Consider the following 25,891-nt stretch of genomic DNA (forward strand, 5'->3'; position numbering starts at 1 on the left):
TGAATACACATTTAAAATGTGCTGCCAAAATTAGTTTTCACATACGTATTACTTTTAATAGCATTATTTTTATCGCTACAAGTTACAAAAAGTGTTTTATTTCAAAAGCCGTAAGAGATATCCAGAGCATCAACAAGGTACTCCTTTTCTGAAGCACAAAAATGGGTCTATCTATTAGCTTGCTATAAAAATTGCACGAACGGCTAATAAACGGTGTAATAATTAAGAACAAATTTTATTTTTCAACTTGTTACTTTGAGGACCCATAATTCCATAAGGAAGTCACATCGGAAATTTTTTTGTATGAAGTACTGACTTTATTTTCGGGTCTTCTGTACGCCCTATCATTGTTGAGCAACAATTTCGGGACACCCAGTTTAAGCCTACTTTGTTCATTTTAACTTCCTACATGCATTCTTAAATTAATTCTATAAAATCGCCTATAATCAATTTGAGACCATTTGTATATTTTCCAGACAATATTTTTTGGATGAGAATATTTCATGTTTAATGACATCTGCTCTTAAGCAAAAGTTGATGCTTTATGTGTAATTAATGTAAGGGTATAATTATTTATATGAACTTTTCATTAAACATGTTTTCGACACACATGAAGTCACATACTCAAACTAAATGCTTGTCGAAAGTTCACGAGGTAAACATACTTCTGTTAAGTCAATTAAAAACACATTTACAGAGACCATTTGATAGACTTACCTTTGAAAATGCGTAATATTGCTAGAATGAGAGCAGATTGAAAATAAACTAAGATTCACTAAGATCTATTCTGTTCATTTTGTAAGTGATATTAGGGTATCGCCTTATTTAATACACCGTATCAATATGTTTATTAGATTTAATGTTTTCGGATAGGTGACAAATTAAATATAATGTATTTACTTGCTGAGGACGAAATTTTTACAATGCTTAGCAAGGGTAAAAATGTTAAATAATTTGCTTATGTTTAATAAAATTATTTTGCTTAGTAAGACTTAGTACATGTTACATATTACATTGTCCTTGAAAAAAAGTTTGTGTTTTTCATGTCAAACATTTGGGCTAATTAGCATTTTTATTATTGCTTAAGTTCAAAAAATATCCATTACTAAAGCAATCAATCAAATAATGAATCCACAATGAAGTATGGACATAAATTACCAAACCGAATTTAAAAGTCCTATTCTTAACGGCCAATAACACAATAAAATCTAACCAACCTGATATCTGCTCAGAATTTAAAATTGAATTGAATTTTTGTTCGTTTAAGGGAATAAATAAGCTTGCGGAAATACTCACCTTTCCTGTGTGCAGCTTAGCGACAATTAAAACCTTTTGTAAAAATTCGATGGGTGTGGCCAAGAAAATCTTCACATCAAAATCGATTAAATCGTTTAGGGCAAATAGCACTTCTGTTCCCAGATTTCCATCAGGATACGTGATTAGTGCAACGAAGTGTCGGTCCTTCTTTGATATTTTGAACTGACATTGATACTTTTCTTCCGTGGTGCTAATATTTGCAATAAACATGCTGTCCATGAGTTTTCTAAATTTGCCTTCCATGGCAACTAACATTTTTTTATGGTCTAAATCGATTTCTGCCACTCCTCGCAAATGTTTGTCTTCTGTGTAAAATATTTTAGTAACAAGAATGCCCTTTTCTAAACCTTTAAATGGCGTAAGAGTGTTAACAGTTCCTGATAGATTTGAGAAATGTTCGTTAGTTTGGTGTTGCCAGTAGCTATCCACATCGATAATAAAGTCAGGATTGTACTACAAAAATGTAAATTTTACTCATTAGAAGCATTCTCCAAATATACATACCATCAAATAAATAAGGGATTTATAGTCGGTGTAGTTTTGCGAATGTTTAATTGTAGCATTAACATTTGGGATATGTCCCAAAGTGCTCTGCAATGAACAACTATATCTACAATCAAAATTTACATCACTACCATCTGAAGAATGATCGCCAAATAGGTTGATAGACACTTTTTGTCTAGGGTTCCAGGTTAGCGCCCCGTTTAAGCTGTACTTGTTTTCTAAGTGCTCAAAACTATAAAAGAACTAAACTATAGAAACTGTGTTTTGGCGAAATACATTCGGAACGTACATCCCGTAAAGCTTCATATTTTTTAGCGAATCCAGTGGAGTGTTCAATCGAGAAGATATTTCAAAAAACACTTCGTTTTCGAATTGGTATTTAACGTTCAGGTTAACTGCAAATGATTTGCCGTCATCCCAAGAGATAGTAGCCAGCATATCGATGTGACCCTCTAAAACAGAAAGTTTATTTAATTTATTTTCCTTGCAACCTCCTTTGAGAAAATGTGCGGTTTTATTTAATAATACCGGCTTTTAATACCGTTACATGACAATTCGATTTTGGTTTTTAAGGTACATTTTTTGGTCAAATCAACTTCGGGGGATGTTCAACATTAAATGTGCGGTGAAGTCAATCATACATATACTTTCTTAATTGAAACTTTTTGAAATAAATTCTCAGATATTGCAAATTGAATTGATTTTATTTGGGGGCTTCGATTTCGAATCTATCGAAAACTATTTAGTTTTGGATAGACTAATAGTGTATGTTGTTAGGTTCAAATAATACAAGCAATTAAATGGATATGATTTCATTTGATTTTTTTTAAATAACTGCCTACTGATCAGTCTTTTTACTATCCTCAGAGCATGACATGTGTTAAAAACGGATAAATTTGGAATGGTAGGGTGGGTGCATCGGACATTCTTTTATGAATTATATTGTCAAAAAATACGAATTAGAACATAAATAAAAATTCAATTTACGTAATTAAGATTGCATAAAAAACAGAATTTACCACAGCACTATATTTAAGTTTCTAAATTCAACTTTATACATTTAGCCATTATTCTAACCAACCAAGTATCGAAGCCATATTCCTGATGTAGCAGTTGAAAGCTGGTTAAATATACAGTTGAAACTGGTAAAATAGTATATAAAACCACTCTTGTGCTCTTATTTAGGTGTGAAATTAAAGTGCCAAAGCCTATTAAGTTAATTCCATAACTAATTTACAGATAAATCTGATAAAGCAGTCGAGTCAAAGATTCGGACTTTGCTTTTCACTTAGTATCTTCGTGCTGAGGGTTCTAGATCAAATTCCAACTTTAACTTCTATTCAACCCACAAAATTCTGCCTGAAATCAGTTTGTAATTAAGCGCAATATTCGACAAAGTTTAGGGAGTTCGTCTAATGGAACCCTATAAAATTATCGACATGTTTCCAGTAAATTTTGCAATCAAATATTTAAGAATGGTCAATAAGAAATAGTCAATTCCTTTACAAAGCCGTAAGTATAGTGCTTACGAGTTATTCTGAGATGATCTTCTAATGAGGAAAAGTAATTGATTGTTTTTCACTCAGACGCGATCTATTAAAACTCAATATTAGACTTAGACTTATTCCTACCTCCATTCATTAAGTGGATCAATTCCTATATCCGATATTTCTCAAGTGGATGTTATACTGTTTGGATAGATTGAGGTTTGAAGGACCACCACTTGTTAAAATAAGTTTATTGTAAGTGGAACAAAGATTAGTTTACGGTACTGAACAATCACGATTACATAACGAATAAATAAGGTCTGTCGCCCTACGCCGTCTCGCCTTTTGTCACTTCCGCCCTTGCGTCATGCGCACGACAAAGCAGTTCCAGAGAACTACACAACGTGTTTTAAGCTAGATGGCGCGACATTACATAAAAATAAAATAAATTATAATTCTAAAGTTTAGATGCAAATTAGAACAAACAAATGTCCGATAAATCTTAAACACTGTTCCCTTTTAATACTTTGTTGCTAATCAAAAAAAATATTTACTGTATATTTGTAAAATGTACATGCATGTACCGAAATAATCACTCATCATAAAGTCGGAAATAATTCCTTTCTCCAGATTTATATCGTAGTAGAAAACAAAAACCTGAAAAATCTATTATTTCAATCGCCGGAAGGTACCAAAAGCATACCGTACATTAATTAGCTGATGTAATGTTCAATTCTCTAAAATTGCATAAATCGTAGTAAAAGCATGCAAAGTAGATAATAATTAGGTAACAAAATATATTTAACGATTCAGTTCGGTTTTAAATTATCCTAATATTTCCAACCGGTAAAAACGCATGGCTTGCAGTGCAATAAAAAAAACCTGTTGAAAATTGCTTGATTACCTAGAGTTTTAGAAATAATGGAAAACAAAAAATACAAATAACAAAACAGAAGGCTTAATTTGTGCTTACTTTCCAATATAAATTGATATTTCCCAATGATGGTACGGCCCGGGTAACTAACAATTAAATCCGCGTTGTAATTGAAATCCGCTGCTTTCGTAAAATTGGCTACAACCAACAATTTCTGATTCGGATCTCTATTAGCATCCCAGTTGATGTCAAATCCGAGAGCCCTTTGTGTTTCCTCATTGAAAATCCAAACTGAAAATTCCACGTCTCTTATCCTAACGAACAAAAGAAAAGCGACATTAGTAAATAGCGTTTAATGATTTGCGAAAAATGAATTGGGTGGAAAATAAAAAATACCGAAATTAATTTTTCGGTTTAATTCAAATTGGAAAATCAATATTACGTAGTTGAATAAAACTTTTCAATAAGTTTAGAGTTTCTATCAATGATGAAGTTATAAGTTAATATTGGTTTTTAACAATATATCCCATATTTTTAATATTTCTATTTAATTCGAACAAACTACTGTTGCAGTTTACTAATTCGTAATATTCACAATACATTTGAATAATATGTTTTATATGCAAAATCTACTAAAATGTAGTCTAGCCGTTTTTTTAAACATAAGGAATTACTTTTGTGTAATGACCAATCTGAGTGTTTTAAAAATGTATGACACAAATTTGTCTGTGAAGCGAAATGAAATTAATTCAGACATTGGTTAAGCGACACGGAATAGATCCATTTATGTGGGCAAAGCACGAAAGTGTGGCTGTAAATCCACACTTTCGTTTAAGCAAACCAAATTGCAAAATTTGCGATTGAATATTGGAGATAAACCCTTTTTTTTTCAATTAAACATTAGCAACCCTAAAGTTCATTCTGCGCAAAATAATGTTGCTAACATAAGCGAAAAAAATAGTTAAGTACTTATCTACTTTTGTTTCAAATTAATTCAATAAATTTTTCGTCAATATTTGAAAACATAAATTATGCGGTAAAAAATTTTGATTTTGGAATAAAATTGACGAGTGGTGAAACATTATCCAATATTGGTTATCCTGGAGAAAAACAAACTTTTCTCAGAGTTTTTTTCCGGGATGAAGATTGATATGTGCCCTCACAACTGTAGCTAAAGAATTCATGGATTTTTTTCGTATTCCCAAAAATTCAATTCTAGATCAACCTTCTGGAATTCAAATAAAATCCAATTCCAACTTCAATTTCGATCATAGGTTTGTCAGAACAGACATACAGTTATTAAGTTTTGTTTTTCTTATTAATATACTCACTGATCGATATGCAACTCTACAGCAATTTTTAAATGTTCTCCTTTGTTGACTGCGGCATTGAGAGTGTACAATTTAGTTTTGTATTTTACTCTAATATCCGTGTGCATGTCCTTATCAGATGTAGAATTATGATTGAAATATAGCTGGTAATCATTGTCGTCATAAGTCGCCTGAAAAGGAGATAAATAAAAAATATATTTAAAATAATTATACTGACTATAATGGAAATTGAAACGTTGCCTAAGTGCTTTCTTAAGATAAAATTTTACTGATCTGTATATTCGTTTAATTTTTCCATACATTTATTACCTGACATTAAATGTACTGTGTGAAATAACAATGAATTTATTAGAAGCATGCTATTGCAGCAAGCATTTTAGATTAGTATTAATCGCGTTTGCAGTTAACACTTACCACGTTAAATCATCGCATCTATAATGGATTGATGGTTTATTTGCAATTTCCGTCAATTCAAATTAAATTGATTGAACCGAGATAGTAAGCGAATTTTAATGTAAAGTTTAAGTTTTCATCATTAGTGTGCTAGATCTTTATGGAATATACAGCGCACTGGCACCTAAGAATAATTCGGATTTTTAACTTTTGTCTTCAATTATAGCTTAAACTGTTAATCAGTATCACATGATTGCATATTTCATAGATCTTTTTGTCGTTCAAGGTAAACCAAATCAAATTTTGAAATGCAGAATAAAGTGTCAAATTAATCAATTTCAATCAAAAGCGTAAAATATAAAATTAAGTTTTCTGTTATATTTTCGCAGGCACATAAAGTAAAATTTATAAAACCATTTCAAAAAGCGGCCATCTATTTAAAATGAAAGGGTATGAAAAAGAAAGCGTTTTTGTCTCAACGTTCAGGTAATAATTCGTGTTGAAAGGGTGACAAAGACATATGGGACTTGAATCTTAAGGCAAGTAAGCAAACTAAAGTTCTTGTCCGAGTTAGGCAATCATTCGCCACGTGTTCCAAATAATTAAGGCCGACGTTTTCTCATTATTCTGCTTGTCTATTCTTACTGACAGAGGCTTTACTCTTAAGGCTTTTACTGCTTCGATCGAGATGGTGCTTGACTCCTCTTGGAAGATAGTTAGACCTTAATTAGAGTTTTATAAGCCTATTATAAAAATGTCATATGGAACGACATGTAAAATCTATCAATGCCAGAACTTTAGAGGAATGCACTTTAGGAACACTCATAATTACTATTCGCTATTAATTCAATATTCATTATTTATTTCTCACGAAAAAATAATTTTCGGACGTCCGGGACTACGTAGAACTTAAAAGAAATGTTTGATGTCAAATATAATGTTACATTATAATCCACAATAAAGAACCGAAGAGAGAAACCATCTCGGGATTGCAGCGTAAGCTAATTGACTTATACACCCTGAAGCTGAGAATAATCCGCTTTGCCTTCTTTTACAATAGCTGTAGTCTTTCAATTTTCCCCATATTTCAAGCCAATAAAAGTAAACTGCTAGTTAAAGTGCTGGGCTAATAACCTGAACTTCGGAATTTTGCATTTCCGCAAAAGAAGCTTTTGTCGCCGCCTTAAGTGGGATTTAATTTTTAAGTAGAATTTTGTGTTCGCTTCCGACAGCAGTTACTACATGTGTTGCTCATGTTTAATATCTGATATCAATTTCAAAATGTTTGAAAGTATTTTGTTCGCTTATTAAATACGGGCTAAGTAAATGTAATTTATTTTTTTATTAAATCAACTACAGTTTGAGCCCTATTTGAGACAGATATTACAAACAAACTAAACACCAGGCGATGCAAAATTCACGTCATTCCTCTGGGGGAGTGTAATGAAGGTATTTAAGAAACCCTGCGATATGCACAAACGACAACAATAAAAATACATAAATGTCAGATGTTTAAATGCTGAAATTAATAAACGTAACTATTGAAACTTAAAGGCAAATAAAAAAATATTTTTACTGATGGACCTATAAATTCGTCACTCACTAGTTTAAAAGGATTAAATGTTTTAAAATTTAGTTTTTCAACTCCCAAATCAATAATGGTCAGTAACCAGTAACTGATTGGAAGCACCTTTCACTTCCTCTGAATACTTTCGATTTCTCAGAAGACTCGATTTACTCGTAACAAACAACATTATAATTAAAGCGTTTATCATGTAGAATCAGACTATTTTGACAGTATTTTATATTCGATGTTTTGAGGATCACAATTTAAAAGCTATTTACTTGATTTAGCCTTGTTCTACTTTCTTAACAGACATGTATATGTACAGAATTTTTAGGTATTCCGAAAATCTTCCAAATGATCTTTGAGCTACTTTAAACTTCTTGTTCGGGGACTTTGACTCATTGCTTATTTCTAACATTTTATTCTATTTTAAAAAGAATTTAGATTCAGTTACTAAAGGCAACTTTTCACACAATTTTATAGATTGAGTAGATTAATACGATTATAAATACATTTTTCAAATGCGTTCGAAACGTGTCTGTGGATTTGCATAGATGCGTTCAGAATGATACAACACTAAAACACTTATTGGAAATGGGCCAAAGAAATTATTAGCCAGTACTATCATATGACTGATATTGAGATTGTTTCATAGCCAATTTAATCCACGGCAAATAATTTTTTGTACCTTTTGCAAGGTCATTTGGTCGGTTGTTTTTTTATATTTTTGCAATTGTGGACTTGGCTTGAGTCCACCACTGAGTGTTTGTTTTTTCACTCGCTTTATCCATTAAATTTTTAAATTTTTCTATGGCAATAAAACATGTTTTGCTTGATTTGACTTGGTTATCTTTTAAAACGTTTTATTTAGATATATTTATCTGATTGTCAGAGTTGAAATTAGTTTATACTTGTTAGTGATACTCGCTTGTTACATTTTCATATGTGTTTTCTACTCGTTTATATTGATTAAAAATTAAATATTTTTTACGACAAATTTGTATTCCTATGTTTATTTGTATGGTTGCGTTCGTCCATATACATAATACAAACAGAAAATTACGCAAAATTAGCCATGGGTGAAAGCCATCTTCGATATTCGGGCGACTTTGCACACTTTTGAACACAGATCATGATTTGGTACACAGCGTGACTCGTAAGCGCATGATCAAAGGGTACTTCGGCCTTATCATGATAAAAAAAAAACGATCTGATCTAACTTTTATTAAGAAAAATTTGTTGCTGCTCTGCTAATGATGGCCAAAGTTTTTCAAAAATATTTTTTGAAAATAAGAAGGATAATACCATAGATTTTAATGAAGCAAACGAGTTCATCCGCTTTAGGCAAGTTGATAAATTCTTGAGTGTCTTGGTACGAATACTAACAGAACTTTTCATTTAGAGCCTAGAATTTGTCAAGCAAACTTTTTTTTTGGATTGATGCACAAACCGTTTTTGCAAACTAAAATGTAAATTTTATGGAACATGAATATTAGGAATGATGAAATTAGGAACAGTTTGTTCCAATTTATCTTCAAGCAAATCGTATCAGGCTATACTTGTATAAATATATAATTGCTACTAATGCTATACTCGACGTTCTGTTAAGCATGCATGTATCCAGAATTTTATGATATTTGCAATTGCATATCGAGTAGTAATCATTTTTAAAATGACACCTTCCGCATATAATACTCGTAAATCATTAGGAAATATTTGCATATTTTGCACGAAAAAAGTAGATATCCTCGAACAGCCATATTTTGGAAGTAGTAGTACACAAGTGAACAATCCATCATTCGAGACACTTGTATACTGTCATCATAACAACTCTTACCACGCATATAAATTCAAGACCAATAGAGGGAACTTTATTTCCTTCCGCGTTAAATGTTGGCGCAATAAATAACCTACATTTTCATGCTAAACTTACACCATATGTTTTTTAAGATACCTTAATATCCTAAGATAAGTTACCTTAATATCCGTTCTAAATTGATCGTTATCTCTATAAAACACCAAGTCGGCATTCACATCCTTAAAATTTGGTGAATTGACAAAGACCTTCAGGTGGTGGTTTGAAGCTAAAGCTGTACTAGTATCTTGATAAAAACCGATTGCATGAGCACTGTGACCACTAAATGTTGTTCCGTTTATATCTATCTGCAACAGAATAAAGATAGATTTCGTTAATATACAGGGCTTCAAAATTTCCACTAAAATAGGGATAAATAGGGAACTCAAAAACACATGAAGACAGCAATGAATATATTGTTCAAAAAATACTTCCTAGGGGCTCACTGAACTTGAACATTAACTTGTACTTTCCTTCATTATTCAGACTACTATTCATCTAGAAGAGTCAAGCTTGCGTTGTGTTTTAACTTTTATAACATTATAGAAAGTCAACTGATATTTTTAATTACAGTTGTTTTACCTGCGTCTTTACAGATTTCTTTTTTTGCAAAAATCTATTGCCTTTTAGTCCATTTTATAATTGGTTTGGAAACATATAAAATGGTGACCAGTAACTATAGTTTGAATGTCAGACTCAGTAATTAGTTTTCGGTGAAATAACTTATCTTTCAGCTCTTAACTGTGCGTAAGAGAAATAATAAGGGACAAAATCATTGGAATCTGTGCAGCTGCCTAAGCATACATTTTACCAATTTATTTATAGCATTCTGGTCGTTCTTCAACAGAATCTATGATTTGTACAAGACTCTCCATCAGCTTTTAAATATTACTATGGGAAAGCAATGATCAGAAAGTTCCGGGTTCCAGTTGTTTGACCAGCAAAGTCGCCCGATTTAAATCCTTATGATCTGAAGACACTTCAAACAGTTGACCTGAACTAATTTAATGAAATATTTCATGCCAAACGAGGTCTAATGTCAACAATTTTTTCTCCTAACGCATAGACAGTTAGAAGAAAAATAACATTTAAAATTTTAAGAAGCTGTAGAGAAAAATGTGCTGCTTTGGCACACATATTTTGACTGAGATATATTACTTATAAATTGACTAATTCTTAAGCTTTAATTGAAATATTGACATGAATTTGAATTTTTTTAAAAGACAGCTCGTTTGTTTTTAATAAATAGAACAGAATTTTAAAATGTATGTTTGATAGAAATTCGGACTGCACACACACAACTTTTCAAAAATTAAAACAAAATTATTACCAGACATTTCAACGAGTATTCTGCTTATGGATGTAGACAAATCAATATGAATATTAACTTATTTTATAGATGTAGATAAATCATATGCATATTAACTGATTAGTTATAATGTGCAGATTTTTGAAGTATAACAGTTAAGGCAGAAAATCCGTCCGATCAAAGCAGGGATTGTGAAGTAATTCCCATGAATAGAAAGCAGCAGCTTTCTGAAAATAAGTATAACTAACAAATCCAGATCTTTTTTATCTTTGTCAATTATTGTAATTGATGTAATTAATTATCTCCTCTACGATAGCGAATCCATCATCAGGGCAGTTGAAATTTATTAGAAAGAAGAAACATTAATTTCGTATTATTAACATGGTAAGCATTATTAGGGTTATTTATACTCGACTGATTATAAATAAGTAAAAAATAAGAGTTGTGATTATTGACAGGCCTAAAAACGACAAAAAAAAGAAAATCAGAAGCAAATAAAATAAACATAATAAACAAACAAGCCACTGGACCACTGGCCAAATATTGAAAAATACGAAGTACGCTAGGAAAATGGAAGCAGCACAAAAATGTGAAACAGTTGAATTTTGTCGAAATTTTCACTCGCTTTTTAAAAGATTTCACACTTAATTAATCGACCTATTTAAAAAAATAAGAGGTCAAGTTGGTCTTACAGATAAATCGAAAATTGATTATTTTCATAAATGAATTTCAAAAATTCAATATTCTTAAAAACGCTGCGATATCGGTATACTTCTACGTATGCATTAAATGTATTAAATTTAAACAAATGGAATGTTATTTTGATTTGAATACTCAATGTTCTCTTTCTATTACCGATACACTATAATTGGAATTAATATAAATAAAAAATAGAATAATATATAAAAATCTATTAATATAATTTGCTTGTGACAAATGAAAATTACTGTAATGCAAATATCTACAGAAGTGAGAAATTATGAAAATCCATATTTTCGTCCAAACTACTTCAGGCATGCTAATGGAAAATTAATACATTGAAGTACGTTTGACATGCATTTATTGCACTTTTAATGAACATTGTAAAGCGGATGCTGCCAGCATAATTTGATTCAGCAAGTTTAAATTAATTTAAAGTGAATTAGTGTAAAGGGGGGCGAAAAATGACAAGTGTAGATACTACCGGCAACCATAAGCTGCAACAAAATATGTGCTCCTGTTCAGATTTGATCAACTTACCTTATAGTCGCGACTATGAATTTCACTAATTTCCACCTTTACGGCCATTGGTGTAAACGTCGGCACTGTAATATTAATATGTGCCTTTATTTCCTCTAAAGTAGTACGTGGATGTGACCAAAATATTGTCACCGAAACTTGTTTGTCCTTTCCATAATTGACGCTACATTCCAAATTGAAGTCAGAATTAATACTTTCATATAATAGCAGCCCCTTCATATCCAAATTACTGGATTTTCGTTTCACGTTGGCTATAGCTTTTATTGTCTGTCTACTATCACTAAAAGCCTTGTGGGAGAAGACGAAATCAAATTTAAGGCTTTCAAAATCTGAATTTGGATCATTTAAAGGCAAAGGATTCTGTATTAAGCCTACTTTAAATTCCATGTGACTGCCGCTTCTCTGGAATACAAGTTAAATGTAAAATCGTTTTTAATTATAAACTCTTTTCCTTATAAAAGAGAAGATAAATATTATTTTAAGTAGATTTAGGAAGGTCTTTCAGAGTAGGGTGGAATTAGAATTGGATAATTACCTGGAATGTAACATTGCCATTAAAATTAAATTCTGGATAAGCTGTGGATGAGACATCGCATGTCCCGATAACAACTGCGAGATTTTTTCTTGATCGATTGGCCAAGCTTAACCTTACTGAAAGCCGCTGCTCTTTAACATTTACAAACTTATAATCCATGTGTAAGTCGGTTCCAATTGAAGAGTCGGTCTTAGAAATATACCCAAATAATTTTGAAGTCAATCTTTTGGTTTGAAACTTCAAGTCGACGGTATACTGAGATATTTCTTTTTTGCTGATTAGATCAATCGAGCCTGAAAAAAGGAAAAGTGTTGTACATATACATTTTTTGAATTGAATCAGGTGTAAAATTTATTTTGTAAGACAACATTTTTAAGTTTAAATATAATAAATTCAAAACCGTCGTCTCCGCAAGGCAAGCTTCGCGAAACGCCTGTTTACTTTCCAAAACCAGCTAAAAGCTTCTAAAAGAGAAAGATTTATTATGATTGTTGAAAAGCGCTAAACCAGTTTTTGTCTCGTTTTATCTAAAAATAATTTCCGTATTAACTTTCATCATTTAGAACATATAATAAGGAAATTATGAATTATTAATGAAAAATCCATCAAACGTTACAGCCATCAACCAATAAGTACCTATTCGGTATTCAAACGTCAGGGTTTGGTATTAGCTTGGTTTCACAATTAGACGCTGATTAACTACCCAACAAACAATGCTTTGTTACGTAATAATACTTTGAGGATAGGGTTATGCATGCAACGATTACAATAGATAAAGAACTTAATTTAGATGGATTGGTATTGCACTTTCATTGAGAGTTTACCCTGAGGCGTTTAACTAAATTTGCCGTTCGATCTACATTTTGCTTTGTACCCCGGCTTCAATGGGAATGGTTAATGAATTGAAACCTGACATAACTATTTCAAAGGCATAATTGTTACTTCTTTTATTAAATTGCAATAAATTGATGTGCTAATACAATTTAGCTAATTGTATTCAGCAGCAAGTCTAAGAGGATTAGACTGAAATTATTGAAATATCCATAAGTGTGCCAAATGTCGCAATTTGTATGAGCAAACATTTATTCAATAAGCCTATATGACTAAAAAATCAACTTGTCTATACAGAATAATCGAAAAATGCATAATATTCAGGGTATTTGGAAGCCGACAGAGGCTAATAAAAGGGTGAAATTGGTCAATATATGTCGATTTAACTGAAAGTAGTCAGGTATAAAGTGCAACTGTTTTCCATATTTTTCCATTTGCAAGTGTTTCAATTTTTTAACAAATTTGGTCATCTGTGACATAAAGTGAAGTGGGACATCACAAATTGTGTGGTTTTTAATCCAACTACTTTGTAGTATTGATCATATAGTGAATCGTTAAAATGTTCCCACTTTAAATGTGTCCTATCAGAGACTGACAAAGAGAAGCAAATTGTAAGAACTCTAGAAGACGATTGTTCAAACTGGTCTGGTAACACTTTCTGCATCAGTGTTAATCTTAGATTAAAAAATATTTTTGGTGGTAAAACAAAATTGGAAAAACAATCCTTTTGACAATAATCCTAATATCTCGGGTGTTAATTGGGACCTGAAAGCAATTGCCGAAGGTCAAATTGTAATTTGAAGAAGGAAATATTCCGATGACGTGTGTATTTTTGCGTTAAATTCATAGACGAATCATGGGTATAATTAGGAAATAATAGAAGTGCGAAAATATTATATATATCCGAAAGATAAATAATTTATTCTTTCTTCTATTTCATAAATTTGTTTTTATAAATCGATATTTAGATTATAACTGCCCTGCCAGGTAGCACTCACGGCAAGACATAATTCTTTAGAAGGCAAATTTAAATCGGTCCCTGGACATTGACGCCTCCAGATCTGTCGACCTGAAACCCGCACTTTCTTAGCGAGTCTGAAATTGTTCTTTAATCAAAAGCGACAAAAATATCCAAATCGCGAGTCAATTCAAACAAATAAAAGTAAATTAACACTGTAAAAAAACATATTTAATTTAACTGTGTACAAACCCATTAAAGAATAAATCCAGAAAAAACTGTCCGTATATCAAATGAAGGTGGAAGTATTTCTAAGGTAACAAAATATGCTTTTTGTGCGTTTCTTTATCGACACTTATTGTCAAATTTAATTGAATTTTTTAATGTTTACAAACAAAAATGTATAAATGTATAATATAAATATATATTAAGTAAAAAATAAAAAAAATTAAATATTAAGTATAAACTATGTTACGATGACGCCTGCCAGTTTTCCAACATAGTCATTTTAGATAAAAGGCAATTTGGTAAAGATAGTTTGGGGCACTTGTAAGGTAAACAATTACTTTTCTAAATGAACATTTTATTAGAAAGCTCTAGTTTCTGTGTTAATTAAAAAATAAATAGTGAAATTTTATATATCAGACTGATGAAGGATGCAAGTTTTGCAACGTGCAAATTTTACTTCCAAAGAGTTTTGCAATTTATAGAAGAGGTTTTATGGTGTTTTCGGTTAAAATGTTATAGAAGGAGATTTTTACAAAACATTGTCTTTTTTGGTTGAATAAAGAAATTTAATAACCTAATATATCAGACCGACGAAGGAGTCGAATTTTCAAATTGGTCCATTTTTTTAAGGCCAGAGGACCTTCTGTGGAAAATTTTAAGTAAAATGTATTTTCAGAAGGGATTTTCCTTAACACGTTTATTTTTTTTATTTAAATAAACGAAGCTGAATTACCGGTCTGGTATATTTCATACAGAAATTACTTGAAGAATTGTTTAGGTACTTTTTACCTAAAACTTGCTTTGAGAAAGTTTTTTAATAGTTATATAGAAAAGAAAATTTAAATAATGTAGAATCCAAAATTAGCGATGTGCGTTTAAAATGTTAGTTAATGTTGCTTAAGACGGTTTACTATGGGAGTGTCAAAAGCGTAGGTTTCGAGTCATTCCATGTAAATGTTTCACAGGCAGCACTGCAGCAGTTTTATTGCAGGAGAATTGAATTTTTCTCTATGAATAATAACTGAAACTTTATCATAACCACATCCTGGAATTTCTGATGTAAAGCGCAAAAATTGAAGTTTGATACATTAGACAACCGTTATAAAAACAGGACGCTAAATTGTACTTATAAACCTCATAAAAAATAAAATATTTGCGACAGACGAAGGCAACCCAATCATTCTGGACAGGGACGCATAACCGAAGAACTACGAGATATCAACGAAACTTTTAATTTCCACCTGAACGATTACTTTTATGAGCAGGATACTTCTTGCTCACACGTTTTGCCTTTATTGAAAGAGGTGGCAACCGGTTTCTATGAAATGATTCTGATCGCACCCTCTCAACACCCCCATAGTAAAAGCAAAGTTGCTTTAAATGGAAAATGAAACTCAATTACTATTTTGAAGTACCACTTTCATATTGTTTGGTCAGAATGCATTTGCTTAATAAAGTTAACATCTTACTTCTTCAAACATTTTTCTGTGGTGTCATGAATGCAGTAATTTGAATATTAACTTTATTTTTACTCTTGACTGAATATCTGTTCTTCGCCTAGATAGACCGAGTATAAATAAATTACATGACTCAGAACAGCTTCAAGTGCTAAAAATCATAAAAACAAGGACATATAATGACTGAATGTGCATAAAAGTAGTTGATAAAGGTGATTCAAATAGCTGATAAGAATTTTAATTAACTTAAGACATGAGTGTAGTTAAATAGTGTAAACCGTAATAATTTTTAGTACGTACACATGACTGTGTGACGGTATCAAAACTGTATCGAACCTATCATTTAGTTCAGTTGCATCGTCTGTCGTACTTTAAGCAATTTTGTATTGATTATGCGTTTATTTTAAATGCATTCATCAAACGCACGGCTTCTCCAATTATAATTAAAGCATTATACAGCCAATCCACAGAGCAAACATAATTTACTTGTAAATTCCTTCTTTCAAATAAGGTAACCGACTATACGGGATATTCATATCGATATCTACGGTAGTAATTACTTCGGTGCTTGCAAGCAAGAAAATTTGATTAAACTTCTGACAACAATCAATTACGTGCAAAAGGGCCCATAACGCCCGTAACTTTCCTAACCGTTACATGATATATAGACCTATGAAGCGAGGAATTCAGATTCGTTTACAACTGTGCGCAATTTTCTGGAATCGAATTTCAATTAGCTTTAAATCCGGATTCCCTCTAATTATTTTTATTCTCATATCCATATACGGTTTGAGTGAATCTAGGTTTATTTTTATCGGCTTAACAACAAAAACTGCCACGGGGGATTTAAAAAGGCTATTTGTGAATGAATCATTTTTATTTAAACCGCGTTTGTTGCTTTTACCAAATGAGAAACGCTGGAGCTAAAATCAAATTTGTTAAATTATTTATTCATAAGGATGTGGTGGTTGCTTTTCCTTACGGTTCCATCTGCAAAATTGGGTTTTCCTAAACTACTCGACGAGAAAAATGAGAACAGCGACATTAAGCAAAATTTTACTAAAGTTGACAATTCCATAATGTTTTCATTGTATTCCGATTTGGCTGAATCAAACTTTTACTAGATATCGTCTATCTACAACAGAGGGTGAACAAGGCTACAGATGGTTCCATCATACAGCATGTGCTTTTGATTATAAAACCAATCAATTTACATCAGAATAGTTTATAATAATATTTTAAACAATTGAAAGTTCTGCTCTTTTCCTGATAGATAAAATTGAATTTACGGTAAATAGAAATTACAAACTAACAAATATAAAATATTGGATTTCGTCATCTTCTCTTGTATACCGACGATACATTGTTGTTAATATTTATTTTATTTAATAAAGCATATATTTCGATAAAAATAAAAACAGAATTATTTTTACTTGTGCCTATTGTCTGTTGAAAAAAAGGAGGATTTTCGCAAAATCTAGCAAAAACAGTGTTTTGAACTTTTGGCGATAATAATTAGTTAGTTAAGTTAATTACTTTCATAAAGTTCATATGAATTGATTTAGAAGTGAGTTTTACACATTTGGGAAAGTTATTTTAAAGCGTTGATTGAAATTTCCTTTATGCGGAAATAATTTTTAAAATCCCTTATATTTTTGTTATTCTGAATTTAATTCAAATTCCAGTTCTATGTATTTTAGTTTTTGTTAGAAGTAACTTCATTTTCTAAAAACGAAATTTAACAAAACCTACAGCTGACTGAGAGCTTTCTGGGCCGCTAGATATATAATATTCATGACCTATGTGACAACAAACAAATTAATAAAGGTATACCTTTACTTAAAAACTAAACTTTACAGATATTTCCAACTATATAAGCTTCATTATTTCAAACGTTTCCCTTTGAAAATATAAGCACTGATAAAGGAAAATGAGAAAACATGAAAGGATAAGAATTGATCAGTTGATTTTGTTAAGTATTTGCTTAAATTTTAAGTGCCGTTCAAACATTTCTTCTGCCCGCCGTAGTGATTGCCTTAATTTGGAACAAAGTACTAAAGAAATATCTTAAAACGGTAGACGCTTTAGCATTCCTTTTCGTTATTATTGGTAAATTATCTTCATTGTGATCTCAGTAAATTAAGTTTCAAACAATAACAAACTGAGAGAATGTAAGCAAGAATGCTTTCAATGTATACCTTTGTTTATTTTAACGTTTCGTGGTTTATCAATTAGAATATAGAATGCGAGCTGGAGCTACTTAAAATGTAGGTAATATACATTTTAGGCTTTTCAATATACAGGTTCAACCGCTTTGTATATTGCGCCAAATAATACTATCATAAGGCCTTTACAAAAGATTGAATTTCCTGTCTTGTCATTTAAGGAAATTGATTTCAAGAAAATAAACACAGTTTAGTGTTATGTCTAAAATATAAATAGATACATAAATCCAAATCTACAATAGAATCTACATGAAAATCTTGTACCACTTTAAGAAGGACGCTGAAGAAAAAATGTATGTGGTTGTAAACAATTAGTTAATCAATAATTATATTAACAAAATAAAGTACCAAAATTGGTAAAAACGTTCAGGTGAACATCCCCATATCCGCAAGCCATTCGTTTCCAAAGTACAGACTTTTTAATTAAGACGTTTTCTCTTGCTTAGCTTTTAATTATCCTGCATTTTTGAAGTAGAAAAAAATTTCGACATTTATTATTTTGACACTGTCTTCTGAGGACTATAGGCCGATACTTAAAATATTCCACATTTTAAAGCTCCAAAGTTTGAAGTAAATGGCTTAAATACTGCAAGAGTTGGAATGGAAATACACAATTGCTAAATTCAACAACCTACAGATGTCTACTGATATTAAAAATTAATTTAAAATGTAATAAATTTCTACATAAATGACTCGTAAAATCAAAACATATCCATTTCGATCCACATGATTTGCTTAAGCTTTGTGATCTAGTTTGCAACGGCTCTTTGATCTATTTACATACGACAAATCAAAAACACAAAAAATACAAAGTAGCTGAAACCTACGATAATTCTATATTTAGGTCGGAAAATAAACATATATTTAAATATTAATATCTGCGTGTTTGACTGCTTGGGAGCCTCAATCTGACCCAAGCCGTTTTACATATTACTATCATAAAATTTTCATGTGTTTAACGATCATTTTCTTGTTGCGAAGTTTATTGTATTTTTTTGCTTTAATCAAACCAGAATCGTCTTTCAGAATTTTTAAAAGACATTTAAAAAACGACTTTATGAAGAAAAAGACACACAATAGTTGCGTCTTGAATAGTTAAAATATGTTGGAAAACTTACCTTGCAATTCCATTACACGCTGACCGTTAATGCCTAGATACATCTTTGGTTTGTAGGCAAATCCATTAAGTTTTTTGACTCTATCATAGGCCAAGCTAGCATCAAAATGCTTCATATCGTTGATATCAAGAGTCATCTGAAATTCAAAAATAGCATTTAAATTAAAGTTGATGAAGAGTAAGCAGAAACGTAAGGGGTATATTTTCAGAAATTAAGAAATTTATACGGCCCGATATACGTCTTGATATCTCTAAACAGTGAATATTAATGATTAAATTTTTTTGAAATCCCTGGCAAATGTAAAGTGCATTAGATATAGACCTTTACGTAAAATGTTAAGTGTGTGAAGATACTAAAATACTTCTACAAACGTTTGGGAAGTTTTGTTGAAAATGAGAGCACCTTATCTTAACCAATGTAATGTTCTCAAAGAAAAAATAGCTGCTAAAATAGAAACATGTATTTAATTGTTTATCGCTTCAATAAATTTGTAAAATGGCGAATTCCCATTTTTCATACAATTATCATGTCATCTTTGCATTTACAGACATATTATAATCGACATCAGCACAACAAATACATCTAATGCAGTTTCTTTCATTCACAAACATGGGAAGTTTATATGGAATTTCTGAAGCTACGATGCTGTATTTTACGTACTATTATGGTTGCCTTATGCATTTGAACATAGATTCAAAAGGAAAATATTTTGATATGTAAATGATGGTCTGGAACTGCCAAACATGAAGCATAATTATTGCAGGCATCGCAGCTCGTTGCGCTGTTTTATTAACAAGGTCTTTTTCTAGAAGTAAATACGTATATTTGCAGTTACGGGGTATTGAAAACGTAAACAGTTTGAGTCCAAATGGTTCTTAACGGTCACCATTTCGCTCATCAAGTACATATTTCAGATCAAAAGAGATAGACTTTCGAGGCCATTCTTTGAAATTTGTTATGCACCAGAACAGTGTAAGCAATCAAACAAGATCCACCTCTGACGATGCGAGCCACTCGTGCTTGCGAAACGTCAGGAAGAAATTCCATTTTACGACGGCCTAAAAACCCGACGCCGCTAAAACCCACTAGTTTATATATTTTAAAGTTCAGCCAATAATTCGATAAATTAAATTGAGTGTCGAATCAGAACGTGGCCACTTAAACTATAAGCTATCTTCATTAAAATTAGTTGTTATTTTATATGAATTACTTCCAGATTCATACTTTCTAAGAACTATCACGAAATATACAACAAAAGTTTTAAAGTGTTCTTCCTTTTTTGGTAGCGATTTATTCATTTGTTTCTTTAAAAATTCTATTATTTTAATTTCAGTTGCTTAAATTCTTGAGGTCTTGACAAGTTTTCATGCAAAACCGTCGTTACTTTTTTAAGAGTGTTCCCGTCAGAAAAAAATAATGTCTGTGCTGTCTTAAGCTAAACTTAAACCGACACGAAAAGTAAATCACATTATTTAGGGTATTTGATAAGATAAATACTCAAGCTACCCAAGAAGTAAGTATGAAAATTTTGAATTGACCGCCTGGTAGACGCGACCATAGGCCCATTGAGCGTTTCAGGGAACATTTCAAGTGCTTAATAAGTTCAACCACTTTTCCATTTGTAATCCATGGAAAATATCGCAAATACTATTTTAAAAACCGTCGATCCATTGTAACTTGAGGTATATCCTAACATCACACGCAATGAGAAAGCGAATTATTTAAATTAAAGTGTAAAATATTAACGAAATTAATAATTTCATGGTTTAGCATTAGACTTGGCGAATATTCAAAAGTGGTTAACTCGAAGTAGGTGCCACGTAAAGTGGTTCAAAAGTCGAAGATGTGTCTTGCCGAAATTAAGCTTCAAATTTTCTTACCTGAAAAATCTTCTGGTCATCAGTGTTTTTAATTCGGCCTCTGGCTAATATCATCCCAGAAGAGGACTGCATGAGCATAGTTAAATTATTACTCGTTTTATCAATTGTAAAGTTGGCGTGCATAAGCCTTTTGATCATAGAACCGGGAGTATCAAAAGTCAATGAAATCATACTGAGATCTCGTCCTTGTGACCATTTGTATTCAAATAAATATACATTTGCTGTTGGGTCTGATTTTTGAACATACACATCAAAATTAGTTGGTCCTGCTATCGCAAAAATAGGAGCTGAAGGTATAGCAGTGGTGTTTTTGTAACTGTAATCTAAGCACAGTTTTAAGCCGATTGCATCCGAAATTGCTTGCCAGGAGCATAAACTATTGGAGACCGTAGCTTCAGTGAGGCCTTCTTGCGGCATTTCTATGTTCTGCTGTCTCACCAACAGTTCAGATCTACAACATAATTACGCAATAAACAAAATTTGAAGGAAAATTGAAACAATTTAAAACTAGTTGATGTACAAAGTATATGAACCTTGGAAAAGCCGTATATTTTCTTGACGGTTTTACACATATTCTTTTGAACTCGGTAGTTGGTCCACACAACGATAATATATTCAACATATGACTCTTCAGAAAGCTTGAGGGTCCATATTTAAGTAGCACGTATGCGTTTTCCTTATGAAATTCGGCAGTCGTTGAATTTACCTCAAATTTTCATATTATGTAAAGTGATACACTTAAGGCAACCCTAGAGCTTTCACCTATAATATTTATTCGTGTTTTACATTTTCTTTGTGACTTTATCAAGATGACTCACATTCAAAATGAAATATCATTCTTTATTAAGTTGTCAGGTCGCAGTGGTTTTTGTGGAAGTGTTCGCTAATGTTCCAGGTTTAACCAAAAATCTCTTTGTATATTCTAAACTTAGAGAATTTTTACAATTTATACAAATGGAATCCCAAATTGGGTGGCCACATTTCACAATTATATTTATTGGATTGTTAAGGACACAAAATTAAGGTTATTCTGCAAGAATTGTATTTTCGCTTCAGTCTCATATACAAGGTGTTTTATGAAGCAGCTGACAATAAATTGACATCAACTGTTCAAGTTGCAATACATTATTCAAAAAGGTTGTGAGTGTGAGTCTATCTATGGATTTTTCTGACGACAATGCTGCAGCGGCTCTGAATACTGTCTCTTGTGCACGGCACAAGCTGTAAAAAATTATTTTTTTTTACTTTTGCTGCTGCTCTCAAAAATCTCTATTACTACCACCTCTGAGCTCTATTTACCCATGAATCTTTTTCTATTGGAGATGTAGTACTAATATTTAATTAATACTGATAATAATATGTTAAGCACCAAAAAATGCACAATTAATGTAATGAAAAGAAAATTCAGTTTTTTTAAATAAAGGTAGACAAAACATCTACTTCCTTGGCAATTGATCAACGTAAAGTTTAATTTAAGTAATTCCATGCGTTTGAAGATAATTATAGTTTTTCATTTTTGCAATAAAATTTAGACATTCTGTAAATGCATTAAGATACTTTGTTTTTGAGCTATGGTTTATACAAACAACTAACTAAGGCTTCAAATGTCGAGATGAAATTCTGGTTAACACAATGTCTCTTCCCCATGAAGCTGTGTATGGTTTATATCTTACTTACGGCATCGTACGCTCCGGCCAGTGCTTTGAATAAATTTGATTATTTGTATCTAATTATCGTTTAAAAACTAAAATTAGCAGAGCAACAAGGAAATAAATGTTTTAAATTAAACCTGGATAATTGATTGACTGACTAATATTTGAGATAGAATTTCTCTCTTATGTTGCTTTTCCACCTAAAAGCCCCAGTATTATATTGAGTCCTGACAGTGTTGTTTCAGTATTAAATTAAATTTCACACAATAACAAGCGTTAAATGTTCATATATCATAAATATGTCTATATCGAAGAAAGAAAGTTTCTGTTTTGACCGGCAATAGATAATACCTTACCATGTTGTTCGAAACTCATTGTTCAATTTGTTTAACTATATGGAAAATATTACAGATTTGCTGTAATAATTTTCTAGGTGATGGATAAATTTTGCATTTCTAATGAAACCGAATGTCTGCTACTGTTTATTTCCCAAATATTTTTTACAACACATTACTTTTTTCATTATCATAAATTTTAATAATTAAATATTATCGTTTCTCAAGTTAATGTTTCTAGTTCCATGATATCATTTTGTAGGGCCGACACTAATTCTTGAAATGTAAAGCATAATACTTGATTAGCAATCAGTGAAGGGGAAATAAAACTTAAAATCGTTTCATCGTGAATCATTCAGAATTAAATATGATGAAAACAAACTCAATTTTTTGTTTCATTTGAAAAGTTTTATCCTGCCTAGCAACAAACGATCAATGACTTAAAAATCCCGTGAATATTCCGTGAAGTCTGGATGAAAAAATGTCTTTGTCCGTAAAGCAACATTGTATAAACAACTGCTAAAGTCTAGAATGCTTCAGAAAGTACTTGCCAATTTGATTTTCATTTAAAATCGATTGAATGCTTTATGGAAAGCTAATTAAATCCATACCCTCAATTTGTTTTCGATGTGAAATTCAGGGAAATCTTAGGCATTGAAACTTCTTTACGACCTCCTTTGTTAAGAAAAAGTTGAATGTGATTTTTCCCTTAATCATAAAAGTTTAAATTATTTGAATTAAGTTAATAAATATGATATATTAGCACCAGGCAAAAAGTGTGGGAGTTTATCTTTTTAATTTACGTTATTAGAGGGAGATATTTTAACTGAGTTAAAAAATTCTTATTTTGATAAACTTTAACTTATCAATTTAATACAAACAACACATAACATAAATTATAAAATTAGTATGATGAAATAAAAAATTAGTAACATTTTACTGAATTGTCCGAAAGCCTATTATGCCTTTACTTAGTCCTTTCATTTCCAGGCCAAACTTACTAAAGCAAGAAAGTTATGGATCTTTCGAAAAAATCTTTCAAAATTCTATTATTTCTTATGCTCATCTTGCGGTCCTGATTCTTGGACATACTGTGCATTATACCATAACACATCTCTTGAAATTGGGCGACCCTTTTCTGAATAAATTTCATTACAGGCGATGATATCAAAAAATTATTAACTATAGATTACGTCATAATCTTTTTCAATTAAAATATAATGAGTAAATTAAAATGTTTGCGCTTTAGGGCTTGATTGCTCTGCTTAAAATCTTTTACACGCCACACAAAATAGGTGTATTTATATAATGTGAACGTGACGGTTTTTGATCAGGGGGAATTAAATGCATGGATTAGTCGGTGAAATATTTTTTACCGGATAACTAAACAAACAAAAACGAATTTCCTGTTTGGTGCAGAGACCTGATATTACAACAGGACGGACAAGGGCTCAATATTTTTTCAATCGCATTTTACGCTATTTTACTAAATAGCAAGTTACAAATAATGGTAGCATGTGATTGCAGAATATTCGAGTAATGACAAAAAATAAAATAGAGACTTAATTTATGTGATTTCTGCACCTTCAAATGGAGGCAGCCGCGGCTGAAGCATCAGCATGGCAGTGCTGCAGGGATGTCAAAAAGAATTGATTCTATTCAATTGAAAGTATTTTTTATTAGCAAAAAGCCAATGCAATAACAAATACTTGGCATTCGCTTTGTAATATATCCTACGGGATTATAAAAACCAGGAAACTTGGAAAAATTATTAATAAATCGAATTAAGGTGCTTTTTAAAATTAGAAAGCAAATGTAATGCGAATGTAAGCCGTGAATTAGGTGGAGATATTGCTGCATTTAGTCCAGCGCCAACCGCTTTATTGGGTATTTGTGCAGTATCGGTTGTTTAGCGGTATTGAGTTTTTACTCGACTTTCCATTTAAACTTAAACAATCAAAATATAATGTGTTTTTTTATGGTTTGGATGAGTTTTTTTTCTATATTGCTGATTAATTTGCTAACAATTATTAACATTGTTCTATAGAGTGATCTTCCACTTAATTAAGGTGAAGACATTTTTCAAATAGTCTTACAATGAAAGATAGAATTAAAAGCAAAAGATAGACCAGTCTTAGATATTATTACTGAAAAATTTGGTGCAAGTAGATTGAAAGTTATACATATAAATTTAGTAAAGATATTTTAAATAACTTCAATTTCAGCTATTTAAATCTGTACTAATATTGCTGTAGCAAAGCGTTGCCAAGCTACGTGCCAAAAATCAGTAAAACCTTAAATCGCACAAAGTTTAGCCATAAATGAATATTTAAATAATACTCACTCACATGTATGGTACAAATTCGGAAACATTGCTTCCAAATTTTTCATTCATATGTACCAATTAAATTACCGGTACGAAAATCGAATTAATATACGAAACAAAAAGCAGGGAAACCTTACTACTATTCAAACGAAATTTGTATGCATTTTAATCCTAAAAATGAACCTTGAAATACACCAAACTCTTTTGTATGGCTCAAAATGAAATTGTAAAAAACACGCCAGTGAATTTACACAAAAATACTGATGAATAATCTGGCGGAAAACCAATATTTTTTATACCAACCATTCTCTAAAAACGTGAATTCAGTAGCAAATCGAACAGTTTTCAACTGTTCAGATTTGTGCATTTTTGTTCGCCTAATAATATTAATATTTTTTGCGAATATAGCTATAGAATACTAGAGTACTACATGTTTTTAATTATGTTGTAACTTATTTAATTAATAATTA

The 25,891-nt window shown here is 31.2% G+C and overlaps 1 protein-coding gene across 1 annotated transcript in view; it reads right to left on the reverse strand.

Moving 5' to 3' along the window:
- LOC109537874 (apolipophorins) overlaps positions 1-25,891 on the reverse strand; it is a 126,854-nt gene that overhangs the window by 66,251 nt on the left and 34,712 nt on the right. The window contains exons 12-21 of the mRNA XM_019904796.2: positions 21,109-21,559; positions 19,229-19,364; positions 12,412-12,704; positions 11,877-12,278; positions 9,451-9,636; positions 5,514-5,683; positions 4,282-4,496; positions 2,111-2,273; positions 1,822-2,053; positions 1,297-1,770 (exon numbers count right to left, since the gene is read on the reverse strand). Of these exons, the coding sequence (XP_019760355.2) occupies positions 1,297-1,770; positions 1,822-2,053; positions 2,111-2,273; positions 4,282-4,496; positions 5,514-5,683; positions 9,451-9,636; positions 11,877-12,278; positions 12,412-12,704; positions 19,229-19,364; positions 21,109-21,559 (2,722 nt within the window). The remainder of the gene's footprint in view (positions 1-1,296; positions 1,771-1,821; positions 2,054-2,110; positions 2,274-4,281; positions 4,497-5,513; positions 5,684-9,450; positions 9,637-11,876; positions 12,279-12,411; positions 12,705-19,228; positions 19,365-21,108; positions 21,560-25,891) is intronic.

Source organism: Dendroctonus ponderosae, unplaced genomic scaffold (assembly GCF_020466585.1).
Source record: "Dendroctonus ponderosae isolate FM_Combo_2020 unplaced genomic scaffold, Dpon_F_20191213v2 Dpon_F_20191213_1, whole genome shotgun sequence".
Taxonomy (NCBI): Eukaryota; Metazoa; Arthropoda; class Insecta; order Coleoptera; family Curculionidae; genus Dendroctonus; species Dendroctonus ponderosae.